Genomic DNA, 26,532 nt, shown 5'->3' on the forward strand with positions numbered 1-26,532 from the left:
TTTTGGAAAGGAAAGGAAACCGTGGGAATACCTCTTCACACCTTTTGTCCGGGCACTTTAGCATTTCCCTGACATATCTTTGGCGAGGCCTTCGAAGATTTGTACAAGTCACGAAAAGTAGCCGCTTGAACACTTATTGAACTCGTTCTTACGTCTTGCGTCGTGCACCTTCTCGCAGGGCTGGGCTCACACTACCTACACATTGCCGCCACACTCTCGCGCACACGTCCAGACACCACGAAACGGGGACACAAATAAAATTCAGACTAGACTCTTGGCTGCATATGAGGTTTGACAGGCTTCATCACCAAAACCGAATCTCAGAGTTTGAAAGCAACAATACGCAGAAGAGCACCAAGGCCAAGCCACTGTTGCGTCTGGCTCGGGCTTAGCCCACCATCCAACCTACAACATCGATATATACCGATTTTTCACGATTAACACAGCAATGGACGTTGCCGCTGACAGAGGGCAAATGCAATCCTACTTCACGGCCCAAGGCGCCAAGTCGCGAAAGCCTCGTCCAAGGCTCCTCCAAGACTCCTGTGGTTCCGAAAATGGCGCCCGATCGGTTTTGGTGACTCAATGGAGTTGAACCAACTGTATTCATGTGCCGGTTACAGAAGATTGATGATGAATATGATATGCTGAGATTTGTATAACACTGAAAAGACCTGTTTAAACCAAGCTTGGGCGAAGGCAAAACAGCGTCTGAGGCCCATAGACGTTCGTTTGTGAATCACTAAACAGAGGCAATCTCTTCACGGTGTTCTAGCCAAACGAAGGAGAAATACAAAAGCAATATGAAGAACGAAACTCGTCTTGGATTTGGCCGCTTCTTGCCGAACCTGTGTTTGGACACAACAAGCAGCGGTGGAACTGTAACCGGAGAACACCAACAAAAAGCAGACGGAATAAATCATAGTAGTTACAGCCAAGAATCTCTCTTGGTGGTCCACTGATACGGCCAACAGCGAATAATGACTAACAAAGGCCAAAAGCAGGTTCGGGATGCTACAATATGGCACGTCGTCCTCCGTACACAAAACCGATGCCAAGTGCCGGTGTAAGTGAGCGGCTGTTGTGACTCTTTTTTCGTCAATCTGTTGTCCCGCCTTTTCCCCAAGAGCCTGTCTTGGTTAATTCTCTCTCGCTCTCTCTCACGCCTCTGTTGTGTCTTTTATTAACCGGCCTTTTGGCTTTTTTTTATATATTTTAATGATTCCGTTCTCGGCCTTGTTTTTACTGCGTTACCAACGAACAAGCTGGCATGCTGGCATGCTGGCATGCAGACATTCGGGTGATCGGCTTGGACAGCAGGGCCAAGAGCTTGACTGGCAGGCGCTGATGTCATAATTAGTACATATGCAACAAGACAACAAGACATTAACTGCCCTGAAACACGACTACCGGCGACCAAACATTCTTTCTTAACCACTGCGGACATTCAATTGGTCGTCTGATCTTGTTTTGCCTGGACCTTTTGAACTGAGCGTGGCGGATAGACAATGATAGGGCATCTCAGCATTTTGTTTTGTAAGCTTTTCTTTTATACGAAAAAGTGACAGCAAAATGACAAAATCTGGTTCAGATTTGCATGCCGATTGTCGATTTTGGCAAGAAAAGATTTGAATCAGGGAAAGGACGAAACGTGTTGGGTTGGAACGCGCAAAGCACTGTCGTCATATCTGACCGACTGGTGCGCTAGCAGGGTATTTTTTGGCCGTCATATGCTCAAAATAGAAAGGGACGATACGATTGACGTTGTCTTTGACTTTGCAGCCCGAAACAAAGGGCGGTGACATGGGTACAAAGAAGTAAAAAAGAAACAGAATACGATAACAAAAGAAAAAGAGAAGGACAAAAGAAGAAAAACGAAAGAAATAAAAAGAAAATATTGCAAAAGAAGTAAATGATCGACACGGTTGATCCTAACTGCAGCCGTGTGCGGCCCGGCCTTGTTCCTTGGTCTAAATGAGTCGAATCCTTAATTGATGCGTTATACATACATCATTTCAAAACCAAAGAAGGAGCTTGTTTGAAGTACGGGAGCTAGAGAGCTTGGTCGTCGGGGATTCTGGTACAGCTACCTCGTTTTTATTTTGACCTGCAGATGAGCTGTTATTCCTACTGCACGTCTATCAGTTCTCAATTCTTTGGTAGGTCTGTGCTGTCTTTCTCATTCATGTACACCGCCAGATGTCGTGGCAGGATCTCCCTCCGAATTTTCCCTTGTTATCTCACAAGCAGACCTTCCAACACGGATGCAAATGGGCGAGGAGGGCAAATGCAAACTGTCAAGCATAAAGTTCGGGCGAGAATGGTAACGAGCCACTCGTCTGCGAACAATCGAGCACGAGGGGAGCAAGTATGTGCGAGACGAGGCGGGACAGATGCCACTTGAGGCTGTAGGATGCAGATTTGCATGTAAATTCAGCTGAATTCTTGTTTTAAATCAAGTGTTACACAACGAGACGGCGGCCCGAGATGCATCTAGAAATATGTACGCACAATGTCAAAACACACTACTGCGCTTATTTCGGGGTTTTTTGAATCCTCTCACTGTGTATGTGAGAGAAGAAAGAAAATAGAAGAGAAACAGGACCACTCGACAACGGAGACGACCACTGTCGACAATTGAATGCTGGCACAACATTCGAAGCGACAACAGTACTTACCAGAGGAGACATCATATTCCAATGAATATATCACACACTTCAGAATTCGACATCTGAATACATTAGTGAACCTGTGTCCTTTCCCCAGCATATGATGGAGCAGCAGACGCATTGGAGTTGCCATCCAGCACCAATCAGCGTCTATCGGTGTCCTGCGATTCTGCAATCCGAGGGTGTGTAGACGGCAGGGAATGTGTCGAACTGTGTAAGTGGTCCGACACAATGGCACAATGGCGACGTATGTTCGACTTGTTTGTCTGGGTAGGGGGTGGAGAACGGGTAAAAAAAAGCACATATGAAAAGGCAATAAAATAAATGTATTTTAATAAATAGTGAGAGTGTCCTGTCGTATGTAGTACGGAGGAGAGTCGCACGTTCGCTCGCATGCTCACAGAGAGGACGGACGCGTGGGACTCTGCAACCCTGCATATTAGTCCACAGCGGGCTTTGGTTACAGTAGTGAATGCATGTAGGGTTATTGTTGTACGAAACATGTTGAGATGGGTTGTAGAAAAAGGGCAGATCTGTAAAATGCCTCATAGAGAGCATCCGATGCACGTACAAAGCGGAGCATACGACAGCATGAGACGAGCAAGCTGGAGAGAAGAGACCCTTCCACTTCGGGCAGTTGATAGCTCGACGTAGGAACGGAGCAGGGGAGGGGGGGACAAGACGGGCACAAGCAAAGTGAGCAAGCCTCAGCACAAAAGAGGGCAAAGGGCAGCCCAGAGGCTGCATGAACAACGTGTACAAAGTAGCATTATCAGGTGTTGTTGGGAATACAAAGCGAAAACAAAAAGGGGTAACGGAGACAATTGTCATATCGAGAAAAATAAAAATCAAGGAAGTGGAAGTAGCCGAAATGAGGCAGAAACGGGAAACAGAACAAGAAGAAGAACCAGACCCAGAATGGCATGGGACGCCAATTCAAGAGAACAGGACGTGTCTTGAATCAGTGAGAGCATCAATCCTGTCTCCTCGACAGCCCGGATAGCAGCTGCCCGCATCTTCAACCGCCTTCCTACCGTTAGCTTTTCTCCTCTTGATTGCCGCTGGCGGTTCCCCGCAAAAACAAGGCCCCTTAACGGCTACGCCAATCCAGCCAGGTTCTCCGTGACATTGAGGCTTCGTCTCGGCATATCAGCGGAGAAGGCGAGGGTGGCAAGAAGACCAGACTAAACGGTTGAACGAGAAGAGACACAAAGCGAGAACGGCAGAGAAGATGCGAAAAGACAAAGGCGGACGAGTGTGGGAACCGACGGGGTATTCGTGAGATTGGACGCAAAGGACAGAGGGGAGGAGGGCAGAACATATGCTGGGTTTTTAACATGCAGGACCGCTTCGGCCTATGAACGTGACTTTGCAGGTGGAGGGAGGCAAGAGGCAAGTGCAGTGCCAAATAAATTCAATGGTGTTCTCGAGCGAGCTCTGTCTCATGCTGATACGACGGCCTCGCCATATACGACGCACAGCAGGTGGATTCCGACATCTAACGACTCTACGCAACCGGAACAGCCCTAGCGAGGACCAGGGAGCCAGGTTGCCGCGGTTCGCTCCTGCTTTTCGTGTCCGCAAAGGGAGAGGTCGCAACTGCAGAGCTGCAGGAAGGTGCAGTGAGGACGTCGAACGGTGAGGTCTTGGCCTTTTGTTCACGGGTAGGCTCCCTCCCGTTTTAGCTCCTTCGCCTTCCTCCTTGGGCCGCCAAGCCAAGTTGCTGTACAGGTAGCATATATTGCGCTGTCTGGCTGTGCTGCCGGTGCAGGTATCCCTGAACATTTGCTGTGGCTCTTTCTGCCTCTTGTCGATTCTTTGTCTATTGTGTTAGTCTACGTCTCTGTTGCTGCTATTGAATTTATCGTTTTATCGTTTTTACTTGACAAAATTGACCTGGGACGCTTCGGTGCCGCCCTCCAGAGCTTATGAAACTCTGATATATCGTTCGTCCGGCGCGCTGGCGCATGTCGGCCGTATTCGAGGCCCCATCAGGATACGTAACCCCTTTGGTCGTCTCTGACGGCGGGCCCATTTGCTTGCATTACTAATATTTGGAAATTCCTGGCGCACACACATCATGCTTGAAGAGACACCACCGCACCTACCTTGATCTAGCCTGGGCTGGAGCAAGTAATGTGCTCCTTGTTACGCTGCATGTTCCCACGCACATGATGAGTCCCGACTTTGGCCAACGGCAAACCTTAGTACGAGAGCAAAAAATAAAATAAAATAAATGCAAGCCACGGAGACTTGTAAGCCCATTTCGCGCAGTGGGAGGCGATGCCCTTGAGCCATTTACTGTTTGGCGCAATTTGTCATCGAGAAGAGCGCCAGAGCAAAGAACGCCCATCCCCTCCTCTCGCTCCTTTCTTATTGCCTCCCATCCACTCAAGTGACTGCCATCGCCCAGCACACACGCTGCAGGGTCTGGAGGGCGTGTTCTTTGAGCCGGGACAACTGCGACAGGCTCGATTGTTGCAGGATGAACTGTCCAGAAGGGAATGTGCAGTGTACAAGTTGTCAAGATTCAGGGCACTGGAGCAAAGAAGGAACAAGTAACAGTAACTGGGAATTCGCTGTAAAACACGCCTTGGTCTTCGCCCTTGTATCGGAACAGCTTCTGCACGCAAATCCACTACCAAAGATGGGCCATTTTAAAAATAAAAAAAGCAGAATCTTCTATATGCTGCTCTGTGTTTGCCTGTTGAAATACCCGTAATAACTTCCGAGTAGAAAAAGGCGAAAGAGGAGCGCTCCTCCCGCCACCAAAGAGCCCGCTGAGTTGGACGAAAGAGCCAAGTGTACCACCACATGAAAGAAACGTCTGCGTTCTTGCCTGAGGAGACAAGACCCTAACCCGCGCGCAAAACTATTCCGTCTAGCTCAGCACGAAAATACCAATCGGCACCCCTCTCGGTCCCCCCAAATCACCCATCAGCGCTTGCCCGCTCTCTCCCAGTGCGTACGTTGAAATTTTGCGACCTCGAGTTTTGTTTAAACATTTACACTTCAGGGTGCTTGCTCCCTCTCACCCTCACTAGTCTTGTTAGTCTCGTTTCGTCCCATCTCTTCTTGCACACTTTCGGTCTTTATTTTTGTCGCTTTCCTGCCTTTTCCGCCGCCTTTTCGCCTTTTTGCTTTGATCGCCGTGGCTGCCAAGTTGCACTTCCACATTCCTCAGCTCTTTCCTTTGTTTCTTCTTCAACCTCCTTCCTCCCACTTCCGTCCCTCTCCTTCCTGTTCTTCTCTTTTGTTGCTGCTGGCAAGACCTTCCTTCCTTCTCTGCCTTGCTCCTTGCAGCGACAGAACCGCAAACTGCAACCGCAACCGCAACCGCAACCGCAAACCGGAGCCGGCCAAGCCAATCGCGACTGCCCCCCTACGGCTTCTCTTTCTCGTTTCTGCAGCCAGTAACACCACCACTTGCCTCGCACTTTCCCTCTTGATCACCTCTTTGGATTGCCATTTTTTTTCTTCGCCTTTTACGTACCCCTTCTCTTTCCTATTTTCGTACCTTCCTGCCCCAGAGGTCGAACGCACACGCCCCTCTCGACCCCCCCAAACTGGTCAGCTACAGTCGTCGCGCTGCACAGGAAACATCTTCCAGTTCCCGACAAACAACTACGCCGATTTGCAAACCACACCACGTCACCACGTCACCACTACAATACGACACCACTGCACCACAATATATACCGCATCGGTAGTACAGTGGTTCCCCGGACGGTTCGCCGTCCACCGCGCCATACCCGCTCAGAGGTAGGTTGACTCCAACTAGCACGGGGCTTGGCACTTCGTTCTTGCCATCTGCCGGCCACCCTCCTCTGTGGTTCCTGCCGTTCGCGTATTTGTTTTTTCAACTCTCAGGAGTTTCCAAATCGTGCCTTCCTTTCCCATGCGTATTGTCCCTTCCTCCTGCCCTTGCCCAATCCATACCCCAATTCCATTTCCTCTCCATTTCTCTCAACCTCCTTTTCCCTCCCCGACTTTGTTTTCCGTTGTCCACTTGTTCTTCTTTTTCTTCGCTGTCCGATATACAAAACACACGCTCCCCTCTACCCTGCCTCGCTTCCGTTTTGAGCCGACAACGACTATCGAACCAACTGGCACTGTTTCGACATTGCTAGAAGATGGTGGTTCTTATTTCGACGCTTTCTTCCGTCGTTGACATCGCGTTCGCCGCTTTTCTTTCACCACCTTTTCCGCCTGTCCACTGTCTGTAACCTTGCACAGCCCGCAGCCGGTCGTCTTTGTCAGCCTGCTCTTCCAAGCTTTACGGCCTTTTTACATATAAAGCAGCAGTGCCCTTTCGCCAAGCCTTATTCATAATCAATTTGCACCCACCGTGTCCCTCTGCTGCATTTGCTCCTTTTGACTTTTGTCACTCTTTCTCTCATCATTTCCATATATCGCACGTACACGAGCCCTTTTTGCTTCTCATTTCCATACATCCTCTGTCCGCTAGCTTATTCAATTCCCTTCAATCGCATCACCATTACCGGCTACAGCCAATAATCATTTCTCTGCCTCTTTTCGTCGGCCTACATTTCGTCCACCATGACTGTCATCGGCCGCCAACAACCGCCACTTCTTCAGGTCATTGGCCTCTAACAAATACTAAATTTCGCCCCCCCTCGCGCTACTCCCAACGCTCAACTCCCCCAACTGTGCCCTTTACAACCACCAAAACCTATCCTACCAAAATTATCACGCCTCTACCCCTCCTGCGCCTGCCAATCCTCGTTTCCCGTTCCTTTTTGCCTCCTGCTCTCTAACCGTGCCCCCAGTCCCCTTTTTTTTTACCGGCTGGCCTTGCATTCCCGTTACAAGCCGTGATCCAACCGTCTCTGACCTATTCCACAGAGTTCCTCCTCCCTCGAAGACTTGCACACTAGTCTGGCTTCAACACGCGCGCTGTGCGCCAGCGATATAAAGTCTCGTGCTGGATAAGGCCTATTTTTCCTCTCTGTTTCTTTGCCCTTTGTATTCGGGGTTATCCAGAACCACATCACTTGTTGTTTTTCTGGCGCAACCAGCCATTTCCATTTGGAGGCAAAATACTATTGACGGGCCAAGCAGAGATGCCCACAAAAAAAGGGTTGTGTCAGTAAACGTATACGGCAACCCAAAAGTACTACCTACTTTTGTCACAAGTTAAATATTGCGATCCGCCTTTGACAGCAACTCGTACGCCACAGTCGCAACCACCGCATATATATCCTTTGTCACGACCACTCGACGAGCGCCTTTGTACTGAGCGCATTTCGTCTTCCTAAAATTCGGACAACTCAAAAAGAAAGGCTGCCTTGACCCTTCAACATTGAGGCGCCTTGAACAACTCTACTCTTTCGGCACGCATTTTTCGACAGCCGCCTGACATCCTTCAATTTCTCACCTGTCAACGGCGGCGCGATACCCTACCAATCTACCACCTTCCCTCCGATCCACCGGCCACTCTATACGTCATGGCTACCACTCCCGCCGAGACGAAGGGCGCAACACCCTCGCAACGGTCGCACTCCTCCTCTATCAAATCCGTGGAACTCCCGCCGAGCCGGTCGCCGAATCTTGCTCCTCAACCAAATGGTGTTGCTGCTCCATCAGAAGCCCATCTCCAACCAGCTAAACCCGCCGAAAAGGCATCTGTGAAGGACCGTATCACGCGCATGTTCTCGCAGCGCTCGCTCGTGAGCCTCGATCCAAGCAACCCCGCCAACCAGCGGAAACAACAGGCACAGCAGACGCAAGCCTCGCCGTCCTCGCAACCTACACAGTCGTCGCAACCGGTCCAGTCTCTGCAACTCCCCGCACAGCTGCAAGCACAAGCATCAGAATCCGCACGCCCATCACAAACCCAGTCGCCCGCTCCACAGTCCCAGTCAAAACAGTCGCTTGATGCGATACAGCACCAACAAGCCCTACTGCAGCTCGCCAAAGACAACCCCGGCCTGTCTGCCTCAAGCACCAACGGTTCGGCACAAGCATCGAGCACCCCAAACAGTGGTACAGCGTCACCTGTCACGCGTTCCCAAGCTCCATCTCGCAAGGGTTCTACCACAGAAAAGATGCCTCACGAAAAGATCGCACATGAAAAGGTCGCCCATGAAAAGGGGCCCACGACGACACCGCCGAAGCCCGCAGCGAAATCAGGCACCCCTGGTCAGTACCAGCGCTTTGTCGTTGACCCGAGCTTCCAGGGCGGCCACGAGCACCACCTCAAGTCCAGCCGGCGCCAGGAAAAGTTGGTGGATATGTTCCGTGGCTTGATTCTTGGCAAGAAGCCTGAGCACCCCGAGGGCGATCTATCCCTCGTGTCCAGCTGGGTCGACAACCTCAAGCAGGAGAAGGACACACTTGCTGCCGACAAAAAGGCGGGCGCCGACAAAAAGCTTGGTACTGTCCAACCCGCATCGACTCTCATTGAAAAATACGGAAAGTGCCAAGAGATTGTTGGTCGCGGTGCCTTTGGTGTCGTACGTATATCGCACAAGAAGCTGGCTGACGGCATGGGCGAGAAGCTGTACGCTGTCAAGGAGTTCAAGCGCCGGCCCGAGGAAAACGAGAAGAAGTACAGCAAGCGCCTTACGGCCGAGTTCTGTATTTCGTCCAGCCTGCGCCACCCGAATGTCATTCACACGCTCGATCTACTCAAGGACTCAAAGGGCGACTACTGCGAGGTCATGGAGTTCTGTGCGGGTGGCGACCTGTACACCTTGGTGCTTGCCGCTGGCAAGCTCGAGGTGCAGGAAGCTGACTGTTTCTTTAAGCAGATGATGCGCGGTGTAGAGTACATGCACGAGATGGGCGTGGCCCACCGCGACTTGAAGCCGGAGAACCTGCTCCTCACAACACACGGCGGTCTAAAGATTACCGATTTCGGCAACGGAGAATGCTTTCGTATGGCGTGGGAAAGTGACGCGCACATGGTGTCGGGCTTGTGCGGCTCTGCCCCTTACATCTCCCCGGAAGAGTACGTCAACAAAGAGTTTGATGCTCGTGCTGTCGACGTATGGGCCTGCGGTGTCATCTACATGGCCATGCGCACCGGCCGGCACCTGTGGCGCCTCGCAAAGAAGGACGACGACGAGTTCTACGCCCGCTACCTTGACGGCCGCCGCGACGAAGAGGGCTATGGCCCAATCGAGTCACTCCATCGTGTAAGTGTTCTCCACACCAGAAACTTTAATGTCAAAGTGGGCCGAATACTAATGCAGCATAGGCCCGGTGCCGTAACGTCATCTACTCCATACTGGACCCCAATCCCACCCGCCGCATCACGGCATCGCAGGTGCTGAAGTCGGAGTGGGGCCGCGAGATCAAACTGTGCAAGGCCGGCGAGGAAGGCTTATAACGCCGATCTTTGCACATCTTACATGGGTCATGGGTGGCTGGTGAGCGGCGGTCGAAGAGAGGGTCAAGGAGACTTGCCGGATGCTGTCAAAAGAACGAAAAATGACCACACCCATCTCTGAAGATCCAAGAGACGGATTTTTTGTCACTTGCTCTCATTACATCCCCTTTCACGCCTCATGTCGAGCGTTGTGAACACGTTCTTTCCTCCCCTTTTCTCTGATATGAGCTTCTTTCCCTCTTCTTAACGATCTCTATTGTATTAGTGGTCTATTAGCCTGGTTTCGGAGGACGTTTTTGCTCTTTACTACACTTTTTATTCTTTTCTTTTTCCTTTCATCAGTTTTGACTGTCGTTTTACGTTTACGCGAAGTACCATTATAGCAGCGGCGTTATGGTGTCCACTCTCATAACAAAGATATTTGATTTTAACATTTTTGTTTTTGCATTTGCATATGCGTTGTCATCTGTCAAGGGCTTGTTTTTAAAGCAGGCCGAACTTTTTTTCTGGGAACTTATCCCCTCCATTTTGGAAAGCATGACCTGTATGTGAGGCCTCCACTTTGAGAAACAATACAAAATACAAATGATATGATCTCAATAATGACCTCAATAATCCGGGTTACCCGTCTATAACTGTTAAGCTAGAGCCTTTGCCATCGTCTTCGAATATGTACTACTGTCTGTAGCTTGCTCAGATTGTACACCATGATCATGGATAGTAAACATCCCAAGTCGTCACAGTGGCTGGTTATAATATTGGCAGGTGGGTGTTTAAGTTCCGTGGGATGTTGAAACTGAAACTAGAATCTAATTGCATTTGAAATGCATTATATTTTGCGTACAGAGCAGCACAGTTGTGCGAAAGAATTACACTCTACAGTTGTTTACGGACCAAAAAGGGAAAAAAAGAAAAAGAACGCAAAAGCCCTTCCACCCATTATTTCGCCAGTTCGAAACAAGCCAAGAGTTGAGGAAAAAGGCACAGAGATGATAGGATAGACAAAGCCAATACAGTATTTGTTGATAAGAAAATGTTTGTCGTTTTGCCAAAAAAAAAGTCATTCATCCACGTAGCAACTGTAGCGTACCACAAAGAGAGAGAAAAACAAATAGCGATTCACAGAAGAGGCCATTTCCCTCCGTTTTCCACCAATTAAGGCACACACAACTTAAACATACACGAGACATTAGTGTTCCCTTTCCACTTCCCAACGTTAAAAAAGGACATGAAATGATCCTGAACCCATCGTCCCCAGTAAACCAAATGAACAGAAAAAAAAGCAGCCAAAAAGGTAGTAAAAGACAGATGTAGAATATAAAGTTGAGAGAAAACAAAGTCCCAAAGATCGTGTTCGGATATAAAAGGCGTCCAAAGTGTAAAAGTAGTTTGCGAATAAGACGAAGTTGAATGCGAAAGATTTAGTTGCCGTTGTGTCGCCTCAAACGCGCAGACCCGAAAACAAAATGAACGCGTGCTACGCTGATCACCGAAGGAAGGCAAACCGCTCAAGAGGTATAAAATTTCCGAAGCACAGTATGCATAACATGTCGCGAGGTAACCCACACGCTTAGGAGTGGAAGAGGTCCCACGCACGCTCGCAGAGTTTGAGGAACTCGTCGCGTTTTGCCCGCTGGGTCTCTGGGCTGTCTCGGCCTTCGCCAAATGGACCGCGGCGCTGGGTGGGGCGGCCCGTCCCAAGCGGCGGGCTTCCGCCGTCTTCGTACTCGGCCCGTGTCCGCCTTCTGCTCGTACTCCGTGTACCACCTTCTGCAGGTCTCGTCGAGGCCGAAGCATAAGCGTGCTGCGGCGAGGGTGGCGTGGGCGGTTGGTGACCGCCATAGTGCACGAGCTTCGGCAGCAGCTCGGGTCTGCCGCCTGCCAGTTCAGCCTGTGCCTCCTCCGCCGAGCGGTATTCTCTTGGCCGACCAGACAGTGGCGGCTGCTGCTGTTGCTGCTGCTGCTGCGACTGCTCCTGTTGCCGCTGCTGTGCGTGTGGTGGCAGCGGCGGGTGTGACATTGGGGGAGGGTGGCTGGGCGAAGTGAGAGGTGCGCGGCCGCTCTGCTGAAGGTAGGTGGCATGGCCACTCGACTCAGGGTGGCCGGAGAGGCCTTGGCCGAACACGTCGGCGATGGGTGGCAGGCGGTTACTTGTCTGGTTGGCGGGAACGTGGTGGATGTGGGAGGTGTTGGACAGCTTCGACGGCTGGTTTGTAATGTGGCGAGTGAGAGGGTGTGGGTTGTGCATGCCGGTGAACGTCTGGCCAAGCGGTGCAGATTGGATGACACGCTCGTGGGCAAAGGTCTCATGAGAGGGAGCAACGATGGAGAGGCCTGGCGGAGCCTTGTTTCGGCGGGACATGCCGGGCGTCTTTGCGGCGAATGGGTTGGCGCTGTCCTTGTTGGAGGTGTCCATTGTGCCGTCGCCCTTGGCGGATTGCTGCTGTAACCGAGCTTCGATAATATGACGCTGCTGCTCACGAACGGTCATACTACGCTGCAGTTGCTCCTTCATCGCGGGATCGTGAGTAACAAATCCAGGTGATAGGCACGCGAGGCCCACCTCCTGGATTCCCAGGCCGTCCCTTGCTGTGAGAGGGCGGCCGGTGCCGGGTGTCGTCGATGTGGCGCCACCTTTCGAGAGGTCAAGCTTTCCTGGCCTGCGTCTGGGAGTTGGTTCGGGGGAGCCAGGCTCTTTCTTCACGACGATCTTTGGTGGCGGAGCAACAGATCGTGTTCTATTGGTAACGTGTCAGTGATCGATATAATCGTACCCCGTTTGTTTGCCTCTATGGCAACGGAGGAGAGTAAGGGGGCAAGGGAACAGAGTAAAACACGTACATGCTGGGAGGTGAAGACTTGTTTGCCGAGGGCTGTGCTGCGCCACGAGGACTGCGGCTGCCCATGCGCTGCAACGGAGCGCCGGATGTAGAGCCGGTGGACGAAGTGCGCTGCGCTGTTGGGGACGAGGATACAGCGGCGACGGCAGCGGCCGAGAGTTCTGTGTTGGACGCAGACGTGCTTCCAGATGAGTTTGTGCCGTTGGCTGCGGACGAGGAGCCGTTGCCGAAGGCTGTTCGGTCGTGAGGTGCCGGAGACGGGGCCATGGCGATAGCGGTACTCATTGTGAGCGTGTGAGAGAGTATCGTGGAGAGAACAAGGCTGACAAAAAAAGACGACGTAGATTCAGAGAATACGAGCCGAGTTACACGCTTGCAGAGAAGCTGGGGCGGACGCGAAAAGCACAAATGGCTCCACTGAAATCGTACTGAGCTCTTCAGGGATGTCCGTTCTCGTTTGTCGTGGAGACACGCCTTATTTTGTTGTGCAGTAGTTAGTTGTGCGGCCGCCAACCCGGATTTTGAGAAGACAGGTAAGAGAAGCCGAAGGGTCCTGAATGAGTTTCTTCGTCTTGTCCTGCTTTTGCGTTCTTCTGTTCGATTGTGTTCAGATTGCGGTGACCAAAGAGTCCCAAAAACTTTTCTTTTGGTTCAGTCGCTTCTGTTTTCCGTTCTTTTTGGAGGGTTGCTTTTTTCTGCGGTTTCGTTTGAAACACAGTCAAAGAACAGACCAAAGGGGGGGTTGGCTGAAATGCTGAAATGAGACGGGCTGCGGGAAAGCGGGTAATGAAGGCCACGGGCTGTATTTCTTTCGTAGATGCTGAATGTGCTTTGGAAAAGTGGGTTTGCAAGCGCTTGCACAGGGCTCGTGCGGCTTCGACGCTGCATAAAACAAGAAAATCGGATTGAGAAGCGAGAGCAAATCCAGAGTGAAATCCTTGGATGTCGGCGTCGTTTTTTGAACTTGTCTGCCGATTCAACTTTGAAAGCGCAGTCGTTGTTGTTGGGAAATTAGACGGTTTAGGTACTTGAGCGAATGTTGGTAGGTGTTGGTCAATAACAAGCGAAGGCACAGGATAAAGTTATGTTGCAAAAGTTGCAAAAGTGCCAAACCGCCAAAACGACGAAACTGCAGTCGTTAATTTGATACGAAGAGCAACCCTTTGCCTGTGTCGGTCTCTTATCCTCGCTATGATGCGGCGAGTATTATATTGGTTTGGTCGTGGGGGGAAAAAGAAAGAAAAGTGCTTGTGCGTGCGTAAGTCGGGCCCTCGATGCTAGATGGGGGCAATGCGGTCAGTTCACATCGCTCTGGGCGTACGCTGGCGGCAAGCAGACCACGTCCACTTGGCGTGCAAGAAACACGGAGACAAAAAGAGACAAAGCTTGTCACGATGGGGAAGAGCAACGTTCGCCAGGTGGAGGAACAGAGTAGCGATCGAGAGAGGCGAGGAAGGCTTACCTGATTCGAAGGCCAGAAGCGAGGGACAGTAAGAAATCAAATGGACAGGAACGACAGTGAGGGCAGATATGCGCTGCAGGAGACGGAAGCGAAAACGTGACTCGGGGCGAAGATCCAAATTGTGAGATGGTGACAAAGACGCAGGAAAAAAAAAGCGATGAGAGACACAAAGAGAAGAGTAGGAAAAAGGAAGAAGAAAGGGAGGATCGTGAGAAGAGAAAGAAAGCGTCTCGGGGAAGAAAAGGGTAGAAGAGCGAAGGAAGAGCACAGGAAGCAGGAAGGTGCGAACAGACAAAAACGAAGCAGGGTCCAAGGCGATTATGAAGGGAGGGGACCTGGGTGAGCGACAGTGATACAAATGCGAATGTGAGACCTTGGCTCGGGGATCCAGTGGTGGTTGTGGTAGTGCATCTAAAGGAAGCGTGTCAAGGGAAGGGGTAGGGTAGGGGGTAGGGGGGAAGGGGTTGAAGGGAAGGAGCGAGCCAGGAGGAGCAGAAAAGGGGGTGAGTGTATCTAAACGGCAGCGTAGTGCTCCTCCGCCTGCCGTATTCTGGCCATGAGCGCAGTCGTGGTTTCCCGTTTTCAGTTCCCCTTGCCTGGAGATGCTTGCCAAGCAAATAAGAATTGCGTGTATTATGGGGAAGGAGCATTTGGTTGTTTGCAACCGTCGTTCAATCTACTCCATACATGCGATATACAACAGCTCGTGCCGATGCGCCTCGAAGGAGAGGACTGGCGGACGGGGCGACGGCGTCCAATCGAAGAGAGATGGGTGGCAGCGGCTCGTTCTTGCCTGCCAAATTATCCGTTTCTTCACACACTCCGTACTCTGTAATACTTTTTGGGGTATCTGCGGTATGTGCCGCGTTTATTCAAAACAGAAGGACGTCGTCGAACCTAGCCGTATATTTGTCGGCGTCGCACTCGCTCCGTTAACTTTGTTTGGCCCACGATGTTTCGCGGTTTCACTCACCAAAGTCGCCACTTGGGTCGCGTTTGGCACCTCTTGGCCTGGTTTGGATCGTTGCTCGTTATCGAGTAGTCTCGTTCTTGCGAATCCGGCGTCTGAGAGAATGCCACCACGGATTTTACCTCCTGTGCCTGGTGCACTAGCGAGTTACAGTGGGCAAGGGGGAGGGCAGTGTGATTGGACAATAGAGATTTGGAAGGGGTGGCACTTGAAAAAGTCGGGAAATTTGGGCACAGGGAGGGAAAAGAAGGGGGTGTGAGAGAACTTTGGGGAGTGGGAAGGGGCCGGGGGCGGCAGAGGGACACTCGTTCGCAAAGGTAGTCTTCAGCGACCTTCTTCCGTAAAGAGAAACCGCGACGGGGCCACCTCTTTGCCTTCTTCCGCTTTTTATTACGAAGTATGTGGTTAGGTTGTTTTACTTTGAGGCAGGGGCAAAACGGCACTCCGTTTCCATTAATACGACAGATTGTTTGGCAAAAGAGCAGGAACGAGTGTTCTACACTCCTTTACTGTGCAGAATAAATTTACGGCGTCCCTGAAAAGGTGACAGCACCACGTCCAATTCAGCAGCAACGGCAGGAACACTCGCGAAGGAAGGTACACATGGTCATACGAATATGGAAACCAGGACAGAAACGGACCAGAACAGGAAACAACAGACGGAGCTTACGACATACGACACAACACAAACAAATGCAAGAACGTCCCCCTTTGCCTTAACCACGCGCAGCCAAAGAGCGCTATGCGGGCGGGCTTTGATTGGACAACCCTGCCGAGATGCTATGTCACTCGGTTTTGTGGCTTCACTTTTGCGGTTCAAAACGACTGCGACTCCTCTCTACCACTCCTTGCTCTTTGCATGCTTTTTCTTGTGCAAAAGTGTGTCCAATGGCAGCCAAACTAAACATCTCACCACGACCCCATTCGACAGTCTGCTCGACTCTACTCCGTATTCATGACGCGGTTTTCAAGCAAACTCGATAGAACGGTGTTGAGATCTTTTCATGGCTCGAAACGCTGCCCACTTGCTACAACCGGCGCAGAAATACAAAGTGCCACACGATCCAACATATATCTCACACATGTAGAGAACAACAACCAGCGAGCTCCCGAGCTCCCCTCTCTGCCTCGTTCGCATACAAATCTGAATGTTGCATGCCGAGGAAACAAATTTCGGGACGACGAACAAACCAATATTGCATGGTGCCACAGCCACACCGTAATTCAAAATGCGAATGCGTGGGCAGCCATCTGCGTCAATGTGACGACATTATCCTGGCGAGCCAAGCCGTGCCAGGCCAGTGCTCAAAAATTCAACCGTTTTGGTATCTTACAGTAGCATGTCTCCGTTTTATACCATGCAGCGAAAAACACCTTGCATCCACCTCCACCGTCGTTCCAGAAATCGTTGTTTCGTGGTATTGAACGATGGCGAAACAGATGTGCAGCGACGAGCCCAGGGTGGAGCGCGCCCATCCAGGATATTCTCAGGATTTCTCGATTCAAAAACAGGTCGTATTAATTGGAGCGACGGTGAGGCTTTGTGGACCATGGGCGCAGCACGTCGTGTCCGGGCTGTCTACTTTGTGCGTTGTCGAAATCGCCTGGACCCTGTGGTTGTGAGATTGAGTGTGGCCTGAGCTGAGCTGGCCATGTGGTGGATTGTTGCTAACTACCAAGGTGAAGAAAGGGAGGTCTTTTTTTGTCTCACGACGCCTTATGGTCTCCCTGCCTCTCTACACAAGACAACTCCTTGCAGTGTGTGCACAGCATAATGGTATTCTTTTCATGGCACAGAGCATAAAAGAGACAGCGCCACCCCACGACAAGGGTCCATTCCATTGTGAGGTGCCGATATTGCAAGGACACACAGCCCTCACCGTACCCAATCCTTAATGTTTCGCTGCTGACATCCACTGAAGCTACCAACTAGGAGAACAGTTGCCTTTTGTTGCTACCTCCTTGGACCCAGAAGCAAATTCGTTGTCTTTTGTGGTCTTCTCGCCCACAGCCCTGCCTTGCGTGCACGCAGTACTTACGTTGTAACAAAATACTGAGTAGCGTGCAGATTGTCAGGCGACTTGCCTATTTCTGACATTCAACCAGGGGTACACAAAGCATAAAACCACACCGTTCCCCAAGAACGTACTTGGGCCGTGCAGTAGTGCCAGCGATATTATGGAGTTTTATTGGGACACTATGGGGCGTTGTAACAAAAGCTTGCACGTTTTCTCTACGGAGTAATGATTCTCATCGCTTTGTACTTTTTTTTCTTGTTCAAACAACTCCACGGAGAAAAGAGACCTGCACGAAAAAAAAAAAATCCAAAATACGATCAAACGAGGCTGTTTATGTCGTCTCGGCGTGCTCTTCGAACAAGACACTTGGGAGCTTGGTACATGTCTCCGAGAACGGAGCACGACCTTCAACAGGATGTAAGATCACTGCGATGGTGCTGGACGGTGGTACATGATGCAACATGCAGAGTGCTGAGCAAAGCCAACCGTAGTTTGTGATCTTTGTTGAATGTTGCTTGCCAATGCCGTGTTTTTTTTTGTTCGCCATCATGCATCCCGCGTTTTCATACGTCTGGATATCTTGCTCTCTCAGTCTGCCATGTCACATCGTATCGGACCCTGGCCATGGACACGGCCACGAGACGGCCATCGTCTGACGACCGAGTCTGGCTCTTTTGCCCACTCGACCCTTTTCATCTCTGGGGCCCTAAACATCCTCTTGTTGAATTAAAGGGACTGGCGGTGCAAGCATATTGAACGTCAGACCCAGAAAGCCGAAACTCCCCAGACGACCCATCGAGACGGCCTATCGAGACGGGGCGATGATAAAGAGGCGACCAGGCTGCGAAAAGGCCCCTCTTCCAGTTTCCAGATCCACTCATGGGCGCCGTTGTTGAGCTTGTTTGTCTTATTTTAGTTTTAATCTTCCCTTTACAAAGTACGTTCTGTGTTCTCCCGCTCCAGGGATCTTGGATGCAACAGAGGGTCAATCGCAGGTAATCTTATCCACCTCCTCCAGCGCACCCTAGGTCGTGTCTCGGTGTGTTTTCTCCTCCGTATCTTGCAGAACGATATTCCGTGCGGCGTCAAGAGTCGTGAGCCGCACCCTTGCACAATTCTCGAATGTTTCGACCAAGTGGCCGCTTTGTATCAGAATCTCGCTGATCGACGCGAACCCTGGGTGCATCCTGGTCTGTTGGCTTTTTTCTCCTCTAGGATCGCCTACAGGGAAGTCTGCTTTTTGACGAAGCTCTGGTTTCTGTATCTCAGCGTTACGGTAGACGATGGTCGCTATTCATTGTTGGTGTCCCCTTCATATTTACCGTCGGGATGGCGGTGCATTGTGATTGTCAGGACGGAATGGCGTTGGTTTGCATCAAACCTTTTCCTTTTTCGCACATTGCGCCTCAGCAGGTATACGATGTATATTATTTATCGCACTGCACAATGGCCTGGAGGGTGTTTAGGCTGGACGACACCGTGACACTGGCGTGGCAAATAAAGAGAAGGTACCGTAAAACCAACCATCGACAAAACAAACCAACAAACCAGCAAAACACAAAGGGACCAAAAGGGATAAGGGATAAAATCACCCGAAGAATGGAAAGCAATATCTGACCCGTCGTTCAGCCGGCTGCTAACAAACAGTCCCAAATGGAGAACCACAACCATGATTGCTGGATGCGTGTCCTCGGAAAGACAATGTGTAACTTCCAGACCGGCCGTTCATTTTCTAATAATAACCATTCTTCGGACCGCGACGTCGTGCAGTGTCTCTCAGTCGCTGTGTGCTCCCGACTCCGCGCAGACTCTTTCATCTGATGAACTGCCACAGCCACCGTCTACCGGCTGTTTGCGTCCTTTCGTGGTGCGCTGTGCTCGACAGTCTGTGTGGATATATACGGAGTGAATATCCTTCGTACGGAATACAGACATTAACGGGCGACGCCGTAGTTGACTCGACAAAACTCATTTTCCTACGACGTATGTAGTCCACTCGACTCGAAACGGGCGCTTTGACTGAAATAAACGAATTATGTAGTAATGCTCTTACGGATGAAAAGATCAAAACATTGCAATGCACAGACAAGGCAAATTTGCACCGTTCCATCCCGTATGGAGTATTTTTATTTCTCTTTTTTTTTTCTTCTCAAGCTTCTTTGGCTGTCTGCCACTTGGACGTTTTCTGCACAAGCCTCTTCCATTGTGAAACGTGGTAGAACCCCTTTCCCCTCCCACCTTTGACGCACCCCTGTCTTGTGTTTGTATCCCATCACACCACCTTTGACATTCGACGTGTCCCGTTTTTAGAGTGAAAAGAAAAAAAAAGGAAGTAATACTGGCGATGACTCCGTTTTGCAGTTTTCAATGTCGAGCATTCCGCGCCGTCTGGATGCCAAAAATTACTGCCTCGCAACTTCAGATATGAATGCTTGGCTACCGGACTACCGGACGCACTCTTCGCAGACAGCGTGTTTCATCTTGGAAAGTTGTCTCCCCATGGTCGGTATTGGCCAACACCCAGAGGCGACCATATCTGTTATTTGTTTGCATTGGCTTTCTCTCCAATGTGTCTTTGTCTTGCCTGCACGTCCTGTATTGCATGGACACCGAGCTCACCCCGGCAATAAAAAAAACATAGTTTTGTGCACCTGACCTCATCGAACGCGCATGAAAATGGTCCCTTTGCATATATTGGGTGTGACAGCATGGCACCAAAGTCAAACACGAGTCTGCGCTGTCTGCAGACTGATGAAAAGAGAAGAAAATATTGGAAGGCGTTGGCCTTACGATGTACATACTTTCTTACAGGTCACCTTCGTTTATTACCTCCGTGGGAGCACAAAGACACGAAATATTACCAACAGGAACAAGCTCGATTTCGTCAATGTGGTGTAAGTCCTCTGTGGCATCCGGCCTTCTTTACATCTACGACGTACTCCGTCGTTGGCGGCGTCTGCTACATCAAAGCCCGGCAGCAGATCCGTTCATGGTGGTCTGAGCTTCGACACCACACGAAGCGTACGACATATGATTGCCGACGGTCCTCTCGCACACCCAAGACCGTCATTCTTACCTTGCAGCTGCAACTAAGCGCCGTGAACCGCCCAACTTGGACATGCCTAGCCTTTTGACGACATTCAACGGTTTTCAATTTTGACCGTAATCTTTTTTTTTTGTAACAAGAAGTTGCGTCGACTTGGACGACATGTGCCGGTCGAAAGCCTTCTTCCGTTTTGTATGCCTTATGTTTTCTTCTTCTTTATCCCGATGTTCCCACGTCGTCCCACCACCTCTTTCTTGTCACCCAATATTGTGGTGGGCCAGTGATGCGAAACTGACAATCACATTACCCTCGGCGCTTGGCCTGGCGGCGCTCTTGCTCCCTATTGGATGGATGCCTGTTGAAGGGGGCACCTGTTCCAACGGCACCCACCAGATGCATAAGCGCGATGCTCTTTAGACCAAGCCGCATGCGACTGTAGCGTCTGGACTTCATCTGGCTTGATATTATGTCGAGCACATGGAAGATGCCCTCCATCTCAGTGCAACGCGCGACGCGACCGGTCGACCGGCCAAGAGCAACAGAAGGAAGAAAATAAGGAAACGGATACCGAGAAGCTTAGGAAGCTCTTAACGGTGGCGTCCATTCAGAGAACTGCCCACACTCGAGCGGTGCGCGGCGACCTGGTCTGGGTGGCAGACCCGGCCGCAGATGGACTGCCGGTGCGCATTGAAGGGTCAGATGTGATGGACAGACACAGGAGTGCAGATGTGCAAGATGTCAACTTGTGAACTGGGCCGTTTTAAGCAACAACTGCAGTACAACGTAGTGGAGAGGCTGAAATCCAGCAAAAGCACACATAAACCTCTACTTTTGCCCTGGAGCCTCCTGAAATTACAGCGCATGGCGTCGCCCTGGGGGCCTCGCCGTGCTGTAATCTTATCTCTAAACAAAAACGCCCCCGCATTAGCGTCGGCTACGTCAGGCCCATTGACGGGTCCCAAAAAAAGTTTATCGCCGCTGCATAAAGAAAAAAAAGTTTATCGTATCGATTGTCAGCAAACGACGAAAACGACAAAGCTCAGCACTCGCAATCGATCACGACACAGCGCAAACTCTACGACCTCCTCATCCCTCTCTGTCCGTAAATCATCCACCTCCCGCACACCATACAAATACGCAATGGCGACACGGTCACGACGGAAGCAGCCGACGGCCGAGGAGGTGCCAGAGGACGCCGAGATGGCCGATGCGTCGGCCGCGGCCCAGGACGAGGTTGCTGCTGAGGAGGAGGGCGCCGAGATTGCCGAGGACGGTGGCGACGACGAGGAAGACGAGGAGGAGGAGACACAGAGAGTACGCCTGGTATGTCAAACCGGATCTGAAAGACGACGAACTGGGAGGAGGAGTACAAGACAGGATGCGTGACAAAGGAGACATGAGCGTGCAATATATATACTAATAAAGATGCAGCTGCCGGGGTCAACACCAACTGCCGCTTCATTCGAGTTTCTCGAGGAGAACCATACGATGGGCAATGCCCTGCGTTTTGTCATTATGAAGAAGTATGAGCCCACCGGCCAAGACGCGAAAGCCCTGTTTCCCTGTTGTTTTATCTACTGAGCACAGCTTGCTAACAAGCTCCCAGCCCCAACGTCGAGTTCTGCGCGTACGCCATTCCTCACCCCTCTGAGGCGAAGATGAACATCCGTATCCAGACCTATGGTAAGATCCTGTGCTGCGCTGCATGTACAACTGACGAGTTGCTATTGACACATCCTTTCTCAGAGGGCACGGCGATTGAGGCCTTAGAAAAGGGTTTGCGTGACCTGCAGGACCTCTGCGACGTTGTTGGCGAGAAGTTCTGGGACGCGCGGAACCAGTATATGGCGGCTACCGAGGCATAGGGATTGGGTGCGTGGAAGATGGCGAGTCCGGCTGCCTCTGCAGTTATAAAACAGGAGCAGCCAGCGGTCGGCGCGGTGCACCAAAATTTTGGGAGTTTATCTTGTGTATGGAGTCGGTCATTTATTACTTTCATCGTTTTATATCTTCAATCATCGACGCTCTTCCTTCTTCTCTTCTGTTTTGTAACCTCCATTGTCAGGACGAGCGTCGTTTTCGACACGCAGACTGTTGCTTGTACACAATGGTGAAATGTTTTGTGAATTTCGTCAGATGCATTCCCTCATGTCTATCCAGCCTCTTTTGTTATTTACAAAAAGAAAAGAGAGGCTTAGCAAAGGCCGTCGCCTGCCCCGTTCACAACCACATCTCGCTCATGCACACGTGTCGCCACCTCCTTTGCAACAACTCTAGTTGCGGCCCTGATCAGTTAGCACTGGCACATCATTTTGTCGTTTTGAGCGAATTGCTGTTCTCTCGGCATCGTCTGTCTTACCTCCAAGAAGCCCTCCATAAAGCTCGACGGGATCTTCGGGCCCTCCTTGAACGACTCCTCCTTGAAATACGACATGATATGGGTCGTCTGGCGCCAAAAGTTCATCGTCTCCTGGTAGTCGGCGTTGTTCTGGAACAGCAGCACATCCACCACCGGCAGTTTGTTGACAAACCGGTGCCGCTCAAACTCCTGCCGGATCCGTGTCCGTAAGGCTGACACCGGCAGCGGCACCGAGTACATTGTCTGGATCTCGGGGGCCTAAAAGTCTCAGCGTATTGTCCGCCATACTGTCCGCTACAAATATACTCTCGTCATCGCCGTCATTCTCGGGTACGTACAGCACGGAGCCATTCTCTGTATGCAGAAAGCACTCTCTTCCTTGCCACGTCCCAATTCGCCGCTGCATTGGAGCATAATGGTCAGTTCACAGGCTTTTCCAAAACCAGAGCCGCAGCGACAGCATCAATTGAACCAGTGGCAGACGCACATTGCCGCGAGACGCGCGCAAACTCTGTGGGGAGAATCGCCATTTCGGAAACTCGAGAGGGGGAAAGGTCGAGGAGGGGGGCCGAGATATCAATTGCGTGCAGAAGCCGACGAGGCGCAGCTTGGTATCGTTCTCCAGGGCCAGGAGAAGAAAATAAGTCGCCGGGCGGTCGTTGGCAGTTGTCGATGGCGAGGTGAGGTACTTCGGGGTCCCGTCATGAGTAGATTTGTCTCTCGTCTCGTAACTGGAGTCCATTCTCGGCTCGCTTTGCTCTTCGTTTCGTACCCGCTAAGTCGGTCACGTGAATGTCACTATCCCCGGATTGTCTTCCGCCTGATTGGCCAAGGCCAGTTGCAATGATGACAAAGCGGAGCAGCTTTCGAACTAACCTAAAATAGAAGTTGGCGACATGCTCTTGCTCTGTTTGCCTTCAACAGTTCCTTTTCGTGGCGGTCCAGCCTTGTTTCGTTAACCCCACACGACATCACGAACTTTTGACCAGCGCAACGCCAATACTTGCACGCCGCCGCAGCCTGACAAAATCTCCTTCGTATTGACTTCCCGCCTCTTTCGTACCTCCGACCAAACAACAATACACTTTTCCCTCCGCACTCCTAGCTCGCCATGCCCGCGATTCGACATGCCTCCAAGCGCAAGCCGCCACCAGATGGCTTCGACGACATCGAGGACGACTTGCTGATCTTTGCCAACAAGATGAAAGACGCGCAGTCCACCCCGACCGATGGCCTGCCAAAGCACCAGGCGCAGTGGCCTATTTTCCAAATTTCCCACCAGCGCAGCCGCTACGTCTACGAGCTGTACTACGAGAAGGAGGCCATCAGCAAGCAGCTGTACGACTGGTTGTTGAAGAACGGCTACGCCGATGCCATGTTGATTGCCAAGTGGAAGAAGCAGGGTTACGAGAAGGTGAGTCTACATCCTTGCCAGAAACAAGTAGGGAGGGCCACGGCCGCATACTAACCTACCCAGCTCTGCTGCCTTCGGTGCGTCCAAACAAAAGAGACCAACTTCAACTCGACATGTATCTGCCGCGTGCCCAAGGCGCAGCTCAAGGAGGACCAAGACATTCAGTGCGTCAGTTGCGGCTGCCGAGGATGCTCTTCGAGTGACTAAGGGACAGGAAGAAGAGGATTGAAAACACGGCGCGTCGGAATACGATTGTGGGCAGCGCGATTCTAATGACAGCATCTACCATGAGCGTTTTGGTTTTGGTTTCTATTTTCTCTGTGTTTTTATGGGCCCTTTCGGCAGTATTGGTGTTTTACTCTTTATGACGGATTAATTTCGAGCTTGATAGAATCCCTTTGTATGATAGTTCACAGCGTGGGAATGCGGGTAAAGATAAAATGGTAATGGTAAATTGATATCCCAACCAATGAAAGTTTTCATCGTAAATCATGTCGTTTCGTTTATGCATCTACCATGAGACCTACGCCGATCATCGCCTCACAAAGCCGGACCTGCCGCCCCGGCCGAACCTCACACTCCGTGGGATAAACGTCATGGAAGACATGGCGCCTGTAAGATCCTCCATATCAACATCTGGCATATCTTTGGGCATTGCCTTGGGCGCCCCTTGCGACCGCCTGTCTCGCTCTGCAGCCACTTTAGTGCCATGGCCCTTCGGCAGAGGCTTTCCCTCGTCCTTGGCATCACTATCGTCGTCATCGTCTTCAGTGCCACCTGAGGCTGGGTTTGGGGCGGCCGCCGATGGAGAAGCTGCCCCCGTTCCGGTCATGTTGATGCTCGCCGTCCTGCGCCGCACAACGTCCTTCTTAGTGACTGTGCCCGTCGACGACTGCCGCCGATGATGGTGCTGCCGGCGCCCGTCATCAACGAGCAGCGACTGGCGGCCGTCGATGCCGTATTGCGTAATGGAGAAGAAAAAGTTGTGCGGGAAGCTGTGTTTGTCGATCAAGTGTCGCCGCCGCTTATCGGACGAGCCGCACTTGCGCTCACAGCCTTCGACAAAGCATGCATACTGTGTGTATGTTAGTGATACAATCCAAGCTTTTCAGGTTTAAGAAGGGATACGTCTAGGGAGACACACCGTATGTTCCCCTTTGTCTCGCTTCACAGCGACAAACGGATTGTGCCACTCGTCGCCGTGTAGCCTGAGGTACAGCGGCGACGGAAAGTTCCGGCGGCACTCGATGCACCGATTGAGGTGCTCCTTGGCATAATGCGCCTCGTATGTGTCGTACGTCGGGAAGTCCATACGTTCTCGGTGCAGCCTGCAGGACATGGCAGCCGACCCGGCCTGCTCGCGGCCTTCGCCAGCAATGATGCTGTCGTCGTTGTCGCTTTCGCCGTCTGGCGACAGCCCGACAATCTTGGCACGCGGCTGGTCCAAGGTCCTTTCAGCACCATGGGAGTAGGGCGCAGGCCTCAACTGTGCGGCACTGCAGGTCTCGTCGCCAATATCAAGGTCCGGCCCTAATGATGGTGGTGAGGACGGCGACGACTCTTCGGGCTCTCGTGAGCGCTTCATACGGCGAGAGCACAGACGAAACTGTCGTTGGCAATACAATACAAATCCTCACACAACACGACTGCCGTCGAGAGGGGATGTTGGGTGCTATGGACTTCCCCTGGTCACCGCTTTTTGCTGTGATTCGCCGCTGTCAACTTTATGCAGATGCACATGCACGCCTACGGTCCTGCTAGTTTCGCGCGTGAAAGAGGTTGGCGTGCTGCCAGGGCGGGGCTGCTTTTGTTCGATTCTGTGGCGTTTCTTATGCCGAAAGAACGTGGACTTATCAGATCCAGTTCATTCCCAGATGCACGCCGCGACGCTGTGATGTCTGAGGAACGGACGTTTGTTTATGTTCAGAACCAATTCGATCACGTGCATTTTAAGGTCCCTTTAGTGCAGTGTGCCCCACCGTGATTCTTCTTTAATGCTCACCTGTCGAAACCAGTCGTGGGGGGCCGCAGGAGGTGGCCTCCGGTGCGGCCAAGGCGACACTGTAGACTGGATGTCGTGTTTTTCTGCGCCGCGTGATCGCTTTAAAGACTTCGTGTAGCTGGGAATAAGTCCCTGGTGGCTGCAAGGCCATTTCGCGAGTGAGCCTCGCCGTGGTAAGACACATGCTGGAATAGGTGGCTGGTCTTTGCTGCTGCCTGTACAACATACTCTATGAGTGTCTTCGCCTCCTTCCTTGTCTAGAACAAGGGCTCGTTTTGTTTTCCAGTTTAATAAGACACCTCGTATCCTGAATACATCGCATATGGATGCCGTCAGTGCCGTCTGTTGTATTGTCACGTGAGACAGTCACTGTCTCCGTTACTCAATACGTGCTGTAA

At 51.4% G+C, this 26,532-nt stretch overlaps 8 protein-coding genes across 8 annotated transcripts; 4 read left to right on the forward strand and 4 right to left on the reverse strand.

Moving 5' to 3' along the window:
- Positions 1 to 8,137: 8,137 nt before the first annotated feature.
- Positions 8,138 to 10,023, forward strand: SPSK_03201 (protein-serine/threonineeeee kinase; the record flags this gene model as incomplete). Its single annotated transcript, XM_016730042.1, has 2 exons — positions 8,138 to 9,829; positions 9,892 to 10,023. 2 exons carry the CDS (start codon positions 8,138 to 8,140, stop codon positions 10,021 to 10,023), a joined length of 1,824 nt encoding a protein of 607 aa, XP_016584978.1.
- A 1,570-nt stretch (positions 10,024 to 11,593) lies between these two features.
- Positions 11,594 to 13,148, reverse strand: SPSK_03297 (uncharacterized protein; the record flags this gene model as incomplete). The annotated part of the gene is made up of 2 exons (XM_016730135.1): positions 11,594 to 12,761; positions 12,865 to 13,148. 2 exons carry the CDS (start codon positions 13,146 to 13,148, stop codon positions 11,594 to 11,596), a joined length of 1,452 nt encoding a protein of 483 aa, XP_016584979.1.
- Positions 13,149 to 21,499: 8,351 nt separating this feature from the next.
- SPSK_03796 (uncharacterized protein) lies at positions 21,500 to 21,759 on the forward strand (the record flags this gene model as incomplete). The annotated part of the gene is made up of 2 exons (XM_016730630.1): positions 21,500 to 21,682; positions 21,706 to 21,759. The coding sequence occupies 2 exons, from the start codon at positions 21,500 to 21,502 to the stop codon at positions 21,757 to 21,759; spliced, it is 237 nt and encodes a 78-aa protein (XP_016584980.1).
- Positions 21,760 to 21,784: 25 nt separating this feature from the next.
- Positions 21,785 to 22,224, forward strand: SPSK_03699 (DNA-directed RNA polymerases I and III subunit RPAC2; the record flags this gene model as incomplete). The annotated part of the gene is made up of 3 exons (XM_016730534.1): positions 21,785 to 21,882; positions 21,966 to 22,042; positions 22,106 to 22,224. The coding sequence occupies 3 exons, from the start codon at positions 21,785 to 21,787 to the stop codon at positions 22,222 to 22,224; spliced, it is 294 nt and encodes a 97-aa protein (XP_016584981.1).
- Positions 22,225 to 22,652: 428 nt separating this feature from the next.
- On the reverse strand, positions 22,653 to 22,958 carry SPSK_03766 (NADH dehydrogenase (ubiquinone) 1 alpha subcomplex 6; the record flags this gene model as incomplete). The annotated part of the gene is made up of 1 exon (XM_016730600.1): positions 22,653 to 22,958. One exon carries the CDS (start codon positions 22,956 to 22,958, stop codon positions 22,653 to 22,655), a length of 306 nt encoding a protein of 101 aa, XP_016584982.1.
- Positions 22,959 to 23,142: 184 nt separating this feature from the next.
- Positions 23,143 to 23,460, reverse strand: SPSK_03759 (uncharacterized protein; the record flags this gene model as incomplete). Its single annotated transcript, XM_016730593.1, has 1 exon — positions 23,143 to 23,460. One exon carries the CDS (start codon positions 23,458 to 23,460, stop codon positions 23,143 to 23,145), a length of 318 nt encoding a protein of 105 aa, XP_016584983.1.
- A 369-nt stretch (positions 23,461 to 23,829) lies between these two features.
- SPSK_03666 (bud site selection protein 31) lies at positions 23,830 to 24,361 on the forward strand (the record flags this gene model as incomplete). Its single annotated transcript, XM_016730501.1, has 2 exons — positions 23,830 to 24,132; positions 24,164 to 24,361. The coding sequence occupies 2 exons, from the start codon at positions 23,830 to 23,832 to the stop codon at positions 24,359 to 24,361; spliced, it is 501 nt and encodes a 166-aa protein (XP_016584984.1).
- Positions 24,362 to 24,664: 303 nt separating this feature from the next.
- SPSK_03485 (c2h2 type zinc finger domain containing protein) lies at positions 24,665 to 25,717 on the reverse strand (the record flags this gene model as incomplete). The annotated part of the gene is made up of 2 exons (XM_016730323.1): positions 24,665 to 25,207; positions 25,277 to 25,717. 2 exons carry the CDS (start codon positions 25,715 to 25,717, stop codon positions 24,665 to 24,667), a joined length of 984 nt encoding a protein of 327 aa, XP_016584985.1.
- Between the last annotated feature and the right edge of the window lie 815 nt (positions 25,718 to 26,532).

Source organism: Sporothrix schenckii (genome assembly GCF_000961545.1).
Source record: "Sporothrix schenckii 1099-18 chromosome Unknown Cont47, whole genome shotgun sequence".
In the NCBI taxonomy this organism is placed as follows: domain Eukaryota; kingdom Fungi; phylum Ascomycota; class Sordariomycetes; order Ophiostomatales; family Ophiostomataceae; genus Sporothrix; species Sporothrix schenckii.